General features: G+C 41.0%; 1 protein-coding gene across 1 annotated transcript in view; it reads right to left on the reverse strand.

Annotated features, from left to right (window-relative positions):
• Positions 1–831: 831 nt before the first annotated feature.
• LOC145399703 (putative glutamate receptor) overlaps positions 832–17,245 on the reverse strand; it is a 127,014-nt gene continuing 110,600 nt past the window's right edge. Inside the window, exons 7-12 of the mRNA XM_080272250.1 lie at positions 12,627–12,903; positions 11,470–11,639; positions 10,515–10,695; positions 3,765–3,864; positions 3,116–3,245; positions 832–954 (exon numbers count right to left, since the gene is read on the reverse strand). Coding sequence (XP_080128376.1) covers positions 832–954; positions 3,116–3,245; positions 3,765–3,864; positions 10,515–10,695; positions 11,470–11,639; positions 12,627–12,903 — 981 coding nt within the window. The remainder of the gene's footprint in view (positions 955–3,115; positions 3,246–3,764; positions 3,865–10,514; positions 10,696–11,469; positions 11,640–12,626; positions 12,904–17,245) is intronic.

Here is a 17,245-nt window from a genome sequence, read left to right on the forward strand (position 1 = left end):
GCTGCACACAAATATGGATCACAAGTAAAGTCTTTCAAGTATTAAAAGTTCATGGTGTTTGAGTTAGTTTTCTGTCACGTCCTCTTTGCAGTTCATTCGACAGAAAATGAAGCTTGTTCAGCATTTGCTCCACAAACAGCAGAGTAAATTGTTGTGTAATGTGTAGAAAAAGCTGCTAAAGAATGTGTTACGAAATCGCCAATGCCTCAAAGAATGTCTCTGTTCTTCTTCTGAGTAGCACGTAGCACGGATAGTTACAGCCAGCTGCATGTGACAGTCTTATTAACCGTTCCGCGAGACAGATCTGTTCGTGTAGTTCAGCAGTGACCATACACATTCATGGCAGACTGTTTACCAGGTTGTCTCATGAAAATAATGCGATATTAATGTATCTTTACCATTAAAAAAATATCAAAGGATATGAGGTTCATAATTTCTGTACTATGTTGCAGTAATATAATAAAGTATAAGAGAGTCTCCAATATTTTCTTTCTCCTTGCTAAATAAAAACTTCCCCTCATTAATATATGAAGATAGTTGTCTCTGAGTCTGATAAAAACGATTTCCCCGTGGCAAATAGTTGTAGAATATGTAAATATTGTTCTGTGCATCTCATAGGTCTTGACTTTTTTTTCACCTACTGTATGTAAAAAAAAAAAGGTCGACTGTGATGATGCGTCCTTCCTTCTATCGGTAAGGGGACTCTCATCTAAATTTTTCATTGCACTCTAGGAAATTATGCAATTTTGGGTTATTTTATATATTATTCAGCAGTGAAATTTGTATCATTTCAATACATATCTGCTAACCTAAATTGTTCTACTCTTCTTTCTAAGCAGCTTCAGCATTAATCTGCCTTAAAGTTGGGCCGATGCAGGAACGATGGATGAGGAGTTCCAGGGTGAGCAAGATGAAGCCGGCAATTGCTCCTCCCACCAGCACAACCAACATTCCCTGGTGGAGGGAGAAGGCTGCTGAAATGGATAGCGTCCATATGTGAAATCGGTTTTGCTTTATCTTCTAGCTGAGGATGTCTTATTAATTTTATTGTTATTGCTGCCAGACAGTGACATGCAACTTAAGGCGCGATTCCACCGGGGCAACACAGGCAACATGTAGCATGCGATTTTCCCGGCTTTGAACATGTATGTTGCATGCGGCATTCAACCAGGAGACATGTTGACTGCGACAAGTCAACATTGTTGTTTCATGTAGCATGCTACATGCCAGTGTTTATGTTGAATGCCACAAAACCTTTTCCACCGATTCAACAAAAACCGAGCCAGTTGTACTCGTAAACACGATGTAACAGACAGACAGACAGATATGTAGATAGACAGAGCTTAACAAAAAAAACATATAAGTAGCTACCGTGTAAAACACACACACACACACACACACACACACACACAAACACACTGCAGAATAACTTATATAAAGGTGTGAATGTATAGAAAAACGGGTGCTGCGTACCCGCCGTCAAGAGGCAGGCACGAATGCAAAAATTATCTGTAGTACCGTATCTCAGCTTAACAAGAGACAAGATAGAGAGAATAATGTAACAGAAGAAAGATTTGCTAGTGTTGACACAGCATTAGGACTGGCGGAGAGAGAGAGAGAGAGAGAGAGAGAGAGAGTGTGTGTGTGTGTGTGTGTGTGTGTGTGTGTGTGTACTTACCTAATTGTTCTTACCTAATTGAATCTTTACACGAATGAGTCAATCTCGTACTGTCCCGTGTCTTAAACCATATTTATCGCTCATATCCTTAAATTTGTGAATTGTTTTGGCACACACTATTTTATTCGGTAGTGCATTGTGTGTGTGTGTGTGTGTGTGTGTGTGTGTGTGTGTGTGTGTGTGTGTGTGTGTGTGTTTGAGAGAGAGAGAGAGAGAGAGAGAGAGAGAGAGAGAGAGAGAGAGAGAGAGTGTGTGTGTGTGTGTGTGTGTGTGTGTGTGTGTGTGTGTACTTACCTAATTGTTCTTACCTAATTGAATCTTTACACGAATGAGTCAATCTCGTACTGTCCCGTGTCTTAAACCATATTTATCGCTCATATCCTTAAATTTGTGAATTGTTTTGGCACACACTATTTTATTCGGTAGTGCATTGTGTGTGTGTGTGTGTGTGTGTGTGTGTGAGAGAGAGAGAGAGAGAGAGAGAGAGAGAGAGAGAGTGTGTGTGTGTGTGTGTGTGTGTGTGTTTGAGAGAGAGAGAGAGAGAGAGAGAGAGAGAGAGAGAGTGTGTGTGTGTGTGTGTGTGTGTGTGTGTGTGTGTGTGTGAGAGAGAGAGAGAGAGAGAGAGAGAGGAGTGTGTGTGTGTGTGTGTGTGTGTGTGTGTGTGTGTGTGTGTGTGTGTGTGTGTGTGTGTGTGTGTGTGAGAGAGAGAAAGAGAGAGTGTGTGTGTGTGTGTGTGTGTGTGTGTGTGTGTGTGTGTGTGTGTGTGTGTGTGTGTGTGTGTGTGTGTGAGAGAGAGAGAGAGAGAGAGAGAGTGCTTATGTGTGTGTGTGTGTGTGTGTGTGTGTGTGTGTGTGTGTTCTGGGCTAATCCCCGCAGTGCATCTAGTTTAGCCTGGTTATTCTTGTATTGTTCCAAGCGTATATCCCATAGAACCGCAAGTTTTCTATATTCTTCTATAAATTCTACGGTTTTATTCTCGAGACCATTTCATCTTGTTGCTTTCAACATCGAATCCTTCCCGCGACTGGTGGGAAGCCTGCAACACTAGGCAGCAGGCTAAATCTTGTCGCATGCGTCACGTTCTTCGGGCAACTTGTTGCCACCTGTTGCATGCCACACAGTAGCATGCTACATGTTGCCTTGTGTTGAACTGGTTGCAACACACTTGGCCTATGCGACAATGTAGCATGCCACATGTTGCCGAAATGTTGCCTGGGTGGAATCGCGCCTTTAGATACTTCTTGTAGTGAAATGGTTACGAGAAGCAGACGTTGAAAGAATAAATAAATAAATATTCTAAGGAGATTAAAGTCGTCCAGGGATGACATTAAATAAATAAAAACTTCCTCTAGCTGAATGGGTGTCAACAAAGAGATTAGATAACTCCCTTTCACTATTATATTACAATGAAAGAATAAATAGCAGGATCTTCGTTACCCAAATGTTTGTAATGCCCAGTGAAGTCTTGAGAACTACTCTAGTTGATGGGTTGAGGCAGGAGGTGTAATTTGGAGTGTACATCTTTGTCAGCTGATTGAACAGACCTGCCTCTGCGACATGCATGAGCCTGGAGGAGATATATTAGGCAAAGAATTTTACTATGCATTATAATGAAAATAGCTATACACACACACACACACGGAGAGAGAGAGAGAGAGAGAGAGAGAGAGAGAGAGAGAGAGAGAGAGAGAGAGAGAGCAAAAACAACAAACACTAGGTGAATTATGATACCCTATGTTGAAGTCTTAATTATATGGTTGGAGTGTTTGTGGTGTTCACAGCAAAGGCAAAACAGGATGCAGAATACCTTGTTTTCTATTTTAACGGTAAACTATTACCTTATGTCACTGACACTTGTTCGCCATCACCTTTGAGTGTTCCATTTCGTTTGCCAAAAATATTTGAAGCAGGTATTCCCTAGTAACATTTTACTTATTATCCATGACCGGCAACTTTGCAACTGAGAAATAAATAGGGTGGCCATTGGACTGATTCACATGAAAGAACAATATGCATTTATCCAACTGGAATGTACTATAACAAGTTGTTCCTAATATCTTACTACTTATACAGCAACCCAACTAACCTGCGACTGAGAGCAGGAATCAGCGGGGTACCCATTGGACCAGCTAAAGAAAACATCATAGGTAGGAACTCTTCACGAGATAAATAGAAGTCACAGCTGCCTGTTAAGGAATAAGGAAGAGCATTGGCAGCTAAATTATTGGAACTGTAGGTCCATGTGTGAGCAATGAAAGTACATTACTAGTGATGAACCTTAATGTCATGATAACAGAAGGGCGCAAATACTACTTCTGTTTGATTATATGATTCACCGAGTATAGTTTCAGAAAAATGTGTCTATTTAATACATAGCTACAGAATTATGAAACTCTTAAACAATACGAAGATAAGTTTGTTATGCTCCATAGATTGCTCCATTCGATTTCAACAGACACTGCTCACTTTCTCATTATGTATCATTAGTACTGTATCGATATACTGTCCCCCAGCTGTACCTCACACTTCATTGGTAAAGTATCATGGGTATCCCACAATTAGTCCACATTAACTATATTATTTTGCTGAACCGGGATTAACGCCTTCTTTCAGATAATGACATGTGTATTGCATCATATTTCTGCCACCATTAGACGAGGGTATTTTGCTTAAGATATATGATGTTGAAGGTATTACAAGGGACAGCCATCAACCCAAACTCCATCAAAAAGCTTCCATGAGCTAAATAAATATCATACAGTTGTACGAAGAGTAGAATGTGAATATAATTCATAATAGTTTAATGCATAGGAATATCTAAGTTTGCTGACTAAGGACTGGTTATCAAGGGACCAACAACAACACTACTACAGTAATGGAGAGGACTCTAGTTAATATAGTTATCCTACCAGAGATTCAAACTCAGGCTTTGTAATCACTAAAATCGCGAGACTGGTACCTGCCTCCTGAACTGTTGCAGGACTTGTGCAAGTACAGTATGTATCTAATCTCACATACCGGTACCAAATTTTATGGCTTTAAAATTTAAATAGAGTAGCAGGTTCAGGGTTGCATAAGAGGGATAACGAAATCTTGAATACGAAAAATGAAAGCAGTCTTGCAACACAACCTTTTGAAAAAGACATTCACACACAGCATACGTTAGTAACCTTAAGGGGGTATTATACCGGCAGCTTGGTGAATGAATCTGGGACAGTGTGTAAGAAGAGAATTCTGAAAGTTACTGTAAACAAGAGTAAAGTTATGGTGTTTGAGAGGAATGAAGTCACAGAATGCACAGTGAGGTTGGATGGTGAGGATATGGAGAATGTCAGTGCATTCAAGTACTTGGGTACTGTGATGAGTAAGGATGGAAGTTTTAGGGAAGAAGTGCTTGAAAGGGTACAGCAGGGAAGGAAGGTTGTTGGTTCACTGAAAGCGGTGATGAGAAATATGGAGGTGAGTACGGAAATTAAGTCACTGCATGATAGTATTGTGATCCCTACCCTGACGTATGGAAGCGAGGCGTGGACCCTGCTAGAGGGGAACAAGTCGAAAGTGAGAGCAGTGGAAATGAGTTACCTGAAAGGAGCATGTGGAGTGACACGGAGGGACAGGTTGACGAATGAAGAAGTGAAACAACATTGTGGGGTGGTTGTGGATATGACTGAGAAAATTAGGAGAAATACATTGAAGTTGTTTGGACATGTGGAGAGAATGGAGAACGAGACTGACTAAGAGGGTGTATGTAGGTGAAGTGGAGGGAGGTAAAGGGTGAGGGAGACCGAGGAAGAGGCGGAGGGATGGAGTTAAGAGGTATATGAGGGAGGGGGGAGTGAGCTGGGGGAAGGTAATCAAATGGTGGGAGACAGAGCGACTTGGAGGCGTTCTGTCTGCGGACACCCTTTGCAAGATTAGGGCGTCGGGCTATAGATAGATAGATAGATTGGTATTCATGAGTCCTCATCATTTTAATGTGGCTGGATTTAGTGACGAAAATGTGACAGATATTATTGTCTAAAAGGAGCACCACTATCACACACAATAATCATGGTCTATCACCATTAACTAGTAATGAACCAAACCAGTAATAAAAAGAATGTGGTGAATACTCTTCCAGACATTATCAGTACGAATTTTCGGCCCTCCTCGGGCCATCATCAGGTACTCCAAGTGTCCTATTTAGTCAGCACAAACATGATAAAAAGAACAAACTTGGACTTTAATGAAAATACAAAACTAAAAAAAGAAACGAAAAACAACCCTCCTCCCCGTACCACTCAGAGAAGACCCAATTGACCACCTCAAACCCCGAAATGAAACAACAATTGTCTGTTCTAACACTAGATTCAACCCCCCCAAACTGAAACAAACATACCAAAACAACCTATAGGTTCGAACAAAGAATTCATTAATCATCATTAGCTACATTATTTTCATGTCTTTACTTTTCTATTACTAATCTTTCTCTTAGTAAAGCATCAGCTGAATTGCTGAATTTAGTTACCACCTGAAAATCATTATGAGAGGACCTGTGGTCATGGGTTAATGAATGCTCTATAATAGCTGAAAATGCCATCTGAGCAAATATTGTCCTGCTCTACCGCACTTTCCGATATGTTCACATATTCTTATTCTTAATTGCGACATGGAATGTCAGGGGTGCAAATGATGAGGTGAAAGAGAGAGATTGTCCAGGTGCTAAGAGTGCAAAAGTGGATGCATGCGGATTAAGTGAAAGGAAATGATGAAGTGAGAGTGTGAGAGACTGGGAGTAAGGATGGGGTATATGTGCGGATGTGGGTGAGAATGAGAGGACAAAAGAAGGAGTGTTTATTGCTGTGTGCAAGAGATGGAAGGAGAGTATAAGAGAGTATGGATCAACTGACTCAAGAATTTTGTGGGTAAGATTGAAAGTTGGCCTACAAATGGCGGCGATTGTGTGTGTGTGTGTGTGTGTGTGTGTGTGTGTGTGTGTGTGTGTGTGTGTGTGTGTGTGTGTGTGTGTGTGTGTGTGTGTGTGTATGCGCCAACGCAAGATCGTGCAAGCAGAGTGAAAGAAAAATTCTGGACAAATGTGGAAGCATGCATGAAAAAGCTTGAAAGGAATGAGAGAGGGTTTTTCGTTGGAAATCTATCCATCTATCTATTGCCAGACGCCTCAATCCCGTTCGGGGTGGCCACAAACAAATCGCCTCCACGTCGCCCTGTCCCCCGCCATTTCACTGCTGGAAATATGACTGGAAAATTAGGGAATATCAAGAAGGATGGAGTAGTTGGTGAATGGGGTGTGCATGCGGAAGTGGATGAGAATGGCAGTGCTCTAGTGGACATTTGTGCCGGGAGGGGGTTGGTGATAGCCAATATCCTCTTCAGACACAAAATGATCCTTAGATATACATGGCGAATGATGAGAAGTGTGGGTGGTGAACGGAGGGCAATGATTGATTATGTGTGTGTGGATGATAGAATGAGAAGGTTTGTAATGATGCAAGAGCATATAGAGGTTGAGGAAATGGACTTTTTGACCACCACTTGGTGAAGGTGAATGTCAAGATTGAAATGAAGTGGAGGAATAGAGGAAGGGAAGGAAAGGAGCAAGCAATTCATACAAGGAGGGTGGGGAGGTTACAAGAAGATGGAAAAAAGTAGAATATATGAGACAAGTCGGGGAGCGACTGGGTAAACATGATTTGGAATAGATGGGGGACGTGGAAGGTATGTGCAAGGTATTCACAGAAGAAATCTGTGCAGCATGTGAGATGGTGTGTGGGGTGAAGAGAAGTCGAAAGCGGATACAAGGAACAGCATGCTGGAATGAAGAGGTGAGACAGGCTGTGGCACAAAAGAAGAAAGCATATAGTGAGTGGACGAGAAACAGGGGTATGGAGGAAGTTCAGAGATAGAAGAGAGAGTTATATGTACAGATGAAGAGAGAGGTGAAAAGATTAGTAAAAGAAAGTAAGAAGAGAGTGGATGAGGAATTTTGAAGGAATTTGAGAGTAAAGTGGAGTGACAGTAAGAAAATGTTCTGGGAAGATGTAAAGAGAGTTAGACAAGGTGTTAAAGAAGTTAGTCATGCAGTGAAAGATAAAAATGGTAGATTACAACTGTAGACGGGAGAAGAAGTGAGCAGATGGAAAGAATACCTTAAGGAGTTGATGAACTTAGGAAATGAAAGTAATGCAAATATAAGTGGCTGGGGAATGGCTGTGAGAAGGAGGGATGTGAGAAGAGAGGGAAAAAATCAGTAGCATGGAGGTTGGGAAGCAATGTAGAAAGTCAAAATGGGGAAAGCCCCAGGAACTGATGGAGTGTGTGGTGAAATGCTGAAGCATGGAGGAGAGATATAGTAGAATGGATGTGGAGGATGTGCAGATTGCCCCGGTCGGAAGGTAAAGTCCCGGATGATTGGAAGTCAGGTATCGTTATTCCACTGTTCATAGGAAAAGGGGAAAAAAGAAGTGTGTGGTAATCATAGAGGCATTTGTCTTCCTAGTGTAATAGGAAAAGTATACGGTAGGATACTTATTGACAGTTAGGGAAATAACAGATAAATTATTTGGAGAAGAACACGGAGGCTTTAGGAAGGGAAGAGGTTGTGTAGGTTGTGTATTTGGAGAAAGCATATGACAGGGTGGATAGACAAAGATTGTGGAAAGTATTAAGAATAATTATATGGAGTAGATGGGAAGTTGTTGAATGGTGTGAAGAGTATGTATGACGGTGCTAAGGCTGCAGTGCATTTGGACAGTGAACTGAGTGAATTTTTCTATTTTAAGGTTGGATTGAAACAGGGCTGTGTCATATCTCCATGGTGATGCAGTCTCTATGTGGGTTAAAAAAGAGATACAAGGTAGGGCAGTGGATGTTGCAGCGGCCCTAATGAGAGAGGGCAGTGTCTGCAAACTCCCTGTGCTGTTGTTTGCAGATGATATTGTGATGTGACGTGAGGACGAAGGAGAGCTGCAAGGCTACTTGAATGAGTTTGGGAAAGTGTGTAAGAAATGGAATCTAATGGTTAATGTAGGGAAAAGTAAAGTTATTGTCTTCGAGAGAAATGAAGTCAGTGAACGTACAGTGAGGTTGGATGAAAAGGAAATGGAAAATGTGAGTGCATTTTAATACTTGGGTAGTGTGATGTGTAAGGATGGAGGTTTAGAGGGTGAAGGACTTGAAAGGGTAACAACAAGGAAGAAAGGTTGCTGGTTCTTTGAAAGCAGAGATAAGAAACAGGGAAGTGAGGATTGCTGTGAGAAAGTTAATTCATGACAGTATTGTGATACCACCTCTAACGTATGGAAGTGAAGCTTGGACCTTGATGGAGCGACACAAGTCAAGAGTGAGAGCAGTAGAAATGAGTTATTTGAGAGAAGCACATGGAGTTACGTGGCGAGACAGACTGACAAATTAACAAGTGAAAGAGCGTTGTGGTGTGGATGTGGATGTGACAGGAAGCGTTAGGAGAAACACACTTAGGTGGTTTGACCATGTGGAGAAAATGGAGAACGAGAGACTCACGAGGAGAATCCATGTGAGTGAGGTGGAGGGGGGGAGAGGGAGGGGGAGACCAAGGATGAGGTAGAGGGATGGAGTTGAGAGGTATATGAAAGGGAGGGGTGAGCTCGGAGTAGGGCAGTGAAACGGCGGGGGGCAGGATGACATGGAGGCGATTTGTTTGTGGCCACCCCTTACGGGATTAAGGCGTCTGGTAATAGATAGGTTGATAGAATGGACGACTTGTACATCCAATATACACAACCTTACAAATAGGACATGTAAATTTGTAAACTGCATCTGAAGATATAGGAGTAGGCACCGCACCCTTTCTTTGTGCATGAAAAAAATCTTTATCTTAAAATCATTAGTAAGCATAATCCAAAATTTTGGATGGGAATCTGTTTTTTAGTTCTTTAGGTACTAAATTGCAATAGTGATGGCTGCTTTCACCAGGAAAAGGCATTTTAACATATTTCCATCGTAAAAGCAGCTATCAATTTCGCAATTTAGTACTTAAAGAATTAAGAAAGAGTTTCCCATCTGTAAATTTTAGGATTTTTCTTACTAATGACTTTAAGATAAAGATTTTTTTTTTTTATTCACAAAGTCAGGGTGACTACTTCTCTATGCTCAGATGTTCTTTACAAAATTACATGTCCTAGTTGTAAGGTAGGGTATATTGGGTGACCAAGTCGTTCATGCAAATAAGAATATCTGAACATAATGGAAAGAGCTACAGGACAGGACAATATTTGCGTCAGATGGCACATTCAGCTGTTAGAGAGCATTCATTAACCCACGACCACCCTTCCTCTTATGATTTTCAAGCAGTAACTAAATTCAGCAATTCAGCCAATGCTTTGCTAGGAGAACAATTACCAATAGAAAACTATAGACCCGAAATTATTGAAGCTAATAAAATACTTAATGGAATTTTGTTCGAACCAATAGGTTGTTCTTTTTTGTTTACTTCAGTCTGGTGGGTTTCTGTTTTGTGTTAGAACAGACAAGTGTTGTTTCAGTTGGGGGTTTGAGTAGGTTACTCTGGGTCTTCCCTGAGTGGTTCCTGGCATTTCTTTTGGGGCTTTTGTACCGGGAGGAGGGTTGTTTTTCGTTTCTATTCTTTAGTTTTATATTTTCAGTGAAGTCCAGCATTGTTCTTCCCATCATGTTTGTGCCGATTACACAGGGCAATTGTAGTACCTGATGATGGCCTCAGGTACTGATAATGTTTGGAAGAGTATTCACCACATTCTTTATATTTCTGCTTTGGATGTTGCGATGTCCAAGATTGCCTGCGGATGTCTTACTTAATGAACCATCTTCATTACATTACCTGTGCTAGTAAAATCTTGAGCCATCATAATCTTAATCTGGGTTCCTTCAGTGATGAGGCTGTAGTGGTCCCGTCTTACGACCGTGTCTAACTTGTGTACAAACTCCGCCATGTAAATTGTCTCAAGGCGACCTTTCTTCTGCAGGTCACCCACTTCACGCAAAATGCCTTGCTCAGCACCCTGCATCTCAGATAATACCGTACATTAAAGCTGCATGTATTGCCTTACATAAATGTAGCAGAACTACAAATTGAATAATTTTAATAATGTTGACCATGTCAATATGAAAATCATTTTTAGCCTACAAGCAGAGGTCTAAATACCTAAATATCCTAAATATGCTCCCGTTCCAGACAGGCGTCTATGAATCTTTTATGTCCATGTCTGCTGGTCGCACCTCATATTGATGCAAAATAAGTCATAAATTGTAAAAACGAAATAATGTCCACACTTGAACCCACACTCATAGTCACACTCTTAGTCGTGGCAGAGACTACTGCGACGATGAGAGGTATATTGCATTTTCATTCATATATATATTTTTTGTTTGTCTTCTGTTGAGTGGACATTAAAAAGTGATATCATTCAGCCATTCGTACTTTAACAAAATTTGGCAGAACATTCAAAATAACAGTGAAGCAAGAGAATAAGCAACCACCAAGATGGCATCACTGCGCATCAGCTGGGTACCAGTGCTCTTTGCTTTGTGCTGCCTAGAAAACACATCTTACTTATGTATGTTATGATTTCTACGTATTTTTCTTCAGTTCTGGGCATTTTAGACTGATTTCAATAAAGAATATATATTTTCACACCAAGAGGGATAAAATAATGAATCAGGCTTCAAAAAGCAATGGCTTAAAATTACAGTCATGAAAGTGACTTAGAACATGATAAAATATATACCAAGAAAACATAACTGTGAACAGAATCTTTCTGCAGTAGTAGAGTGACGTGATTGTCTACCGCATCCCTAAGTGACTGTACTGGCATGGGAATGAATCTGACGGCCAGGAGGGACATGAGGTTGCCGGCGTAGCTCCGTGTCAGCACCAGCGTGACCAGCATCCACACGCCCACAGCCACACGCTCACACCACCACCACTCCCCAGATTTATCCACATCTGGAACAAAAACATAAATGATTAAGACATCCGATTGAAAATGCTGACCTTGCCAGACTGCGAAAAATACAACTCTGAAACTGTCCACCTCACCCTAAAGAAAGAGAGGTTCACATGGCAACTTTCTGCATCACCAGTCCTCTCCGTAACGCATCCCTGTAAAAACAGGGAGGTGAGTACACATTCCTGCTGTGAATATGAGTGTCTTACCTGCCTGTGTGTCTACCTGTCATTCTGTGTGCCTGTGTCTGTGAACCACTTACGTCAGTTTTGATCTGCTTTTCACTAAACTCTCTGGGATTGTTGAGGGGTCAATCAGGGGACTGATTTAGTTTTTTTGAACAATAGGTCAAAGCTCAGGGTCACATGGCAAGGTCATGTCTTGACAACTTTGACCATACTTTGTGGACGGGTTGAGGTTAAGTCCTAAACGAAGGAAGTCGATTTTGAGAACAATTATTCAAAGGTCAAGATCACTGTATACAGTAAGGTCAAGGTTTGACCCGTGTGTTTTTAGATATGAACAAACCAAAACAGTTATGATCTTACTTATCCCCAGACAGTTGGAAAGGCTAAAGATGAGTCAAGGGGTGGACTTATTGTATTAAAATAATAGATCTAAGGTCAAAGTCACATGGCATGATTAAATAATTTTTAAACTGATTGAGACCAGTGTTCGTGTAAGAGTTCAGAGTAAAACATGGATGAATGTCTTTCTTTCTGAGGGCAATCAGTCGAGGATCAAGGTCACATGAGAAGGTTAAATAGTCTACTCTATAACTAATACAGTTCCAACTTAATTTAGATCAAAATTTGTACAAAAACTGAAGGTCGGCAAAGGTAAAAATGATTGAGCTTTGAAATCAATAGGTCAAAGGGCAAGGCCACAGGAAAGTAACCTCAACTCAGACAGGAATATATATGTTTTTAAGAGTATAAATTGAAGCACGCACTTTATTCATTATTAATGCATTAACAGTAGCTTACCTTGCTGTAAAAGCACACGAATAAAAATGCCAACATTACTCCGACGCCTCAGTTTTCCAGAATAGCAAGACTGAATTATCATCATCAAAGCCAGCACGGCAAGGATCACCACCCAAACCATGGGGGCTAAAGGCATCAAGAAGCCCCAGGGATCCACCTCTGGGCTGCCTCGACCACTGATTGTCCTGGAATGACCAAAGTTGGTAGGGTATGTGAAGTCCACCACCTCAGCTCGTTGGGCTGTGACACCGAAGGGACCCAGAGCCATGTTTACTTCCTGTCAGAATTGAAGAGAATAAGTCCAGTTTGTGGCTGATTCTAATAGCAACTGAGTAAAATAAGTAAACCCAGGATTTTGTTCTCTAAACGTTCAGACTACATAAAACCCTATTTCAGAGACGTCGTTCGTACCGTACATTACCTTTCGTTCATTATATTCCAGCTTCTAACAGTAATGTTATATATATACCAATGTAAGAATCCTGCTTAATTTCTATATACCTAGGCTGTTTCCTCTCTAATTGGGGGTGGCCAAGACAGGACAACACACTCATCAAAATACTCATCAACACACACATTCCCTCGGATCAGCCTCCAAGGAAAGAAGGGACCAATCCTCACCGTACCACATTACATGAGGTCAACTGGGCGGTGTAATCCAGTGCTATCTGCAACAGGGCCCTGTAGCATAGCTAGTTTACCAATGCCATATCATAATGGATCCAACCCTTTCCCCGCACCTGACCCTATCAGCTGATCAGACCAGATGCGGGAGACCATTCCGTCAGGGCCGGGTCATCATTTAGGCTATTCATTCACAATTTCCCTCCATTCATTTCTGGGACGTGCAGCCATTCTTCCTTGCTCTACAGGCATCCCTCTTGCATTTAACGTTCTCTTCACATTGTTCATCTATCCCTTTTGTGGTCTTCCTCTCAGCATTACACCTCTCACATCAGATCCAGTTATCTTTTTCACCCTCGCTTTTCATCCATTCTCTCCATATGTCCAAACCACCTAAACACTCTCTGCTCATCTTGATCTGCCATCTCATGCATAACTCCAGCTCTCCTTCGCACGTCGTTTATCACTCCATCCATACATGTCACTCCACACATACTCCTCGTGAACCTCATCTCCATTACGTTCAATCTCTTCCTCTCTGCTACTCTCATACTCCGTGTTTCAGCTCCATAAAATGCAACTGGTACCACTACTCCCTCATACAGCCTTCTCTTAACATCCATTCTGAGCGAACAAAATCTAAACACTTTTTCACTCCTCCCAGCACCTTTCCTACTTCATTCATTATATCTTCAGTTCCACATCTATTTCATCATTCACAGCAACATGTGACCCTAAATACTTCCTGTAAAACACTCTACCTGTTCAAACTCACCATTCAAAACTACATTCATCCTCCTACCATCTGCCAGCCTCGCATACATCATCATTTTAGTCTATTCTCATTCACTCTCAATATCCTTTTTTCACACATCCTTCTAAACTTTTCCACGAGTTGTCTCAATCTCTCCACCGATTCAGCCACCAGTGCAGTACCATCCGCGAGCAGCAGCTGACTCAGATTCCGCTCACTACCATCAGCATCCACCAGACTCAAACCTCTAGCTAACACTCTCGCATTCATCTTCCTTACAACACCATCCATATAAGCATTAAACAACAAAGGCGACATCACACATCCATGTCACAGCCTCAGTCTCATAGGAAACAAGTCACTCACAGTATTTCCCACTCTTACACACGCCATACTTTTTACATTAAAGCTTTTCACTCCTTGCAACAACCTACCACACGGTCCCTACAATCTCAAAATAGTTCATAAAGCCTCCCTATCAATTCTATCGTACTCTTTCTCTAAATTCATGAACGGCCAAAACACATCATTACCTTTCGCAAAATACCCTCAACTGCTACATTTCCCACTCTGGCATTTAGATCTCCCATCAGAATCACATTCACATTTGCTCCAAAACTCTGCAGACACTCATCGACATCATTCCAGAACACTCCCTCTCTTCTGAATGCCTTTCATTACCAGGTCCGTATGCACTCACAAATATCGACAACTCACGTCCAAATTTCGCTTTCACCCACATCAGTCTTGATGACACCTCCTTCCATTCAGTCCCAGATTCAGTCACACACTGATACCCTTCCGGGTTCGCAATCAAGGCCACTCCTTCTCTTGCTCTTCCTCTGTCAACACCTGACATCCTTCCAGTCACACTTGCAAATTTAGATTCACAATTCCCTTTTATCTTTGTTTCACTCAAAGCTAACACATCCAACTTTCTCACACAAACATCCTCCTAATCTCCTTTCTTTTAGCTTCAATCGTACAGCATCCATGCACATTCACAGATCTTCAGGGTCTGGGGAAAACTCAATCCCCCTTCCCTTTCTATGCTCTGTCTCATTATAGGAACTAAAATGCAGAGGAGGGGGTCCCAAGTCCCCTCACCCCGTCCCCCTTAGTCGCCTTTTACGACACGAATGGAATACGGTGTCAGAATTCTTCCTAATACAACCTGGCCGCAGAGTGGTAGCACCAGCCCATGGTGCGACCAGATTGTGTCCCCCCCCCCACCCGCCACTGGGGGATGGGGTCAAATTGTTCTCATTAAAGGCATTAGCATGATAACATATTATTGCTATACCCGTGTACTAAGGCTATTGAGGACCAGTAACACACAAACCAGTGTTGCATTTGGATTGCGTAGAATTGACATACTACTCAGACCTAAGGGAATGGGTGCCAACACGTCGGCTCACACTTTGGCAGACTATGACCCCGTATGCGTTATCATTCAAGTTATGGTGGGTAAAGGCATTGAAATAATCAACAATTATATTCGAGATTTTTCTTAATTAATGTGAAGTGGTTTGAAATGCACTGGCTTAAGATACCGAAAATAAATATTAATGAAACTGTAGTGTCAAGAACTGGGTATTAGTATATAATTAAAGATTATAAAGAATTAGGGAGCAACCATAAAGTGTTAACCAAATTACAGTTTATTGACTTTTCAGTACTGTGAAGACTTTGTTCTCCTCAAACGCAACTTTTAAGGACAGACGAGTCTGCTTTTCAAGGCTGAATAAAACGGGCTTCCTGCACAGTTTACAGTTAATTGATGCTTTTCTTTGATATTTACTTTTCTTTGTGTTATTAATTTTAGTTATGGAAGCAGATAGTGATCTTGTTCTACTATGCAGGTTATAACTTTCTTTTTTTCAGGCGCCACATGACTAGAGTTGTTATATAATTCGGTTTTATTCAAAGCTGAATCAGATCACTGGGAAATAGCACACTAACACAATAGAGTCCCTGTAATGAACGAGTTAAGGTAAAGTATACTGGAGCCGAATGAATCATACGGTCATGGAAGAGTTGTGGGAAACTGTTTGAGTGAGTGCAGTGAGGTGAGCACAATGTTCATGTGATGCAAAGTAACTGTAAGCAAAGAGTGGTGTGTGGTAGTCATTATCTGTATATTAGTTGTGGCAACACTATAGACGATGTATAGATAAGTCAATAAGATTACAGAAGACAGTAATGATTTTTTTTTTCTCCTAGTGCCAGATGCTCATATTCACCTTAAGAGCGAGAGTACAACTGCGGCAAGTGGGTTGATGAATGCCATATCTATACGCTCACATTAAATGAATCTGTTCTATGCCTGAGAAATTTCTCTTCTATTAGCATGAATAAAATATGACCGCTAAGGAGCTAAAAAGAGGTTTTAATATTCGAGTCCCATATAAATATGAAACCTATACAGTTTCTTCAATCTCAGTGTGTCTAGTGTGCTTGTGTGCTTGTGTGTGTTTCGGTGATTATGTTTGCGTATGTGTTTGCTTGTGTGTTTGTACTTGTGTTTTTCGGTGTATTGACATTTGTGCTTTTCTTTTTTGTGTTTGTATTTGTGTGTCGTGCTTTTGTGTTTACGTGTGCTTGTGTTTGTGTGTTTGAGTTTGTTTTTGTGTGTTTGTATTTTGTATGTTTTTGGTTTGTTTTTGGTTTGTGTGTTTGAGCTTTGTCTGTTGTGTGTTTCAGCATTGTGTTTGTGTTGTTTTTATTTTGTTTTTGAGCTTTGGTTTTCCCATGTGTTTGTTTTGTGTGTGTGTGTGTGTGTGTGTGTGTGTGTGTGTGTGTGTGTGTGTGTGTGTGTGTGTGTGTGTGTGTGTGTGTGTGTGTGTGTGTAGTGTGTTTAGTGTTTTTGTTTTATTTGTTTCGTGTCTGTGTTTTGTTTCTGTTTCTGTATGTTTCGTGTTTCCGTTTGCTTTTGTGTGTTTGTCTTGAGTGCTTGTGCTTTCTGTGCTTGTTTTTGTGTTTGTGTCTTTTACAGGCATGTGCTTTGTGTGTTTGTTTTGTGTTTGTATTCTGTATTTGTGTTTTGTTTTTATTTTGTTTGTTTGCATGTTTGTTTTGTGTGTTTGTTTGTGTTTGTGTGTTTGTTGGTGTTTGTGTGTATGTTGCCTGTGTATTTCTTTTGTGTTCGTCTCATGTGTTTATGTTTCGAGTGTTTAAGTTTTGTGCGTTTGTGTTTTCTGCATTTTATTTTTTTTGTGGTTATTTTGTGTGTTTTTGTTTA

This window comes from Coenobita brevimanus, chromosome 50, assembly GCF_032717465.1.
Source record: "Coenobita brevimanus isolate Jiangsu-jjx chromosome 50, ASM3271746v2, whole genome shotgun sequence".
Classification (NCBI taxonomy): domain Eukaryota; kingdom Metazoa; phylum Arthropoda; class Malacostraca; order Decapoda; family Coenobitidae; genus Coenobita; species Coenobita brevimanus.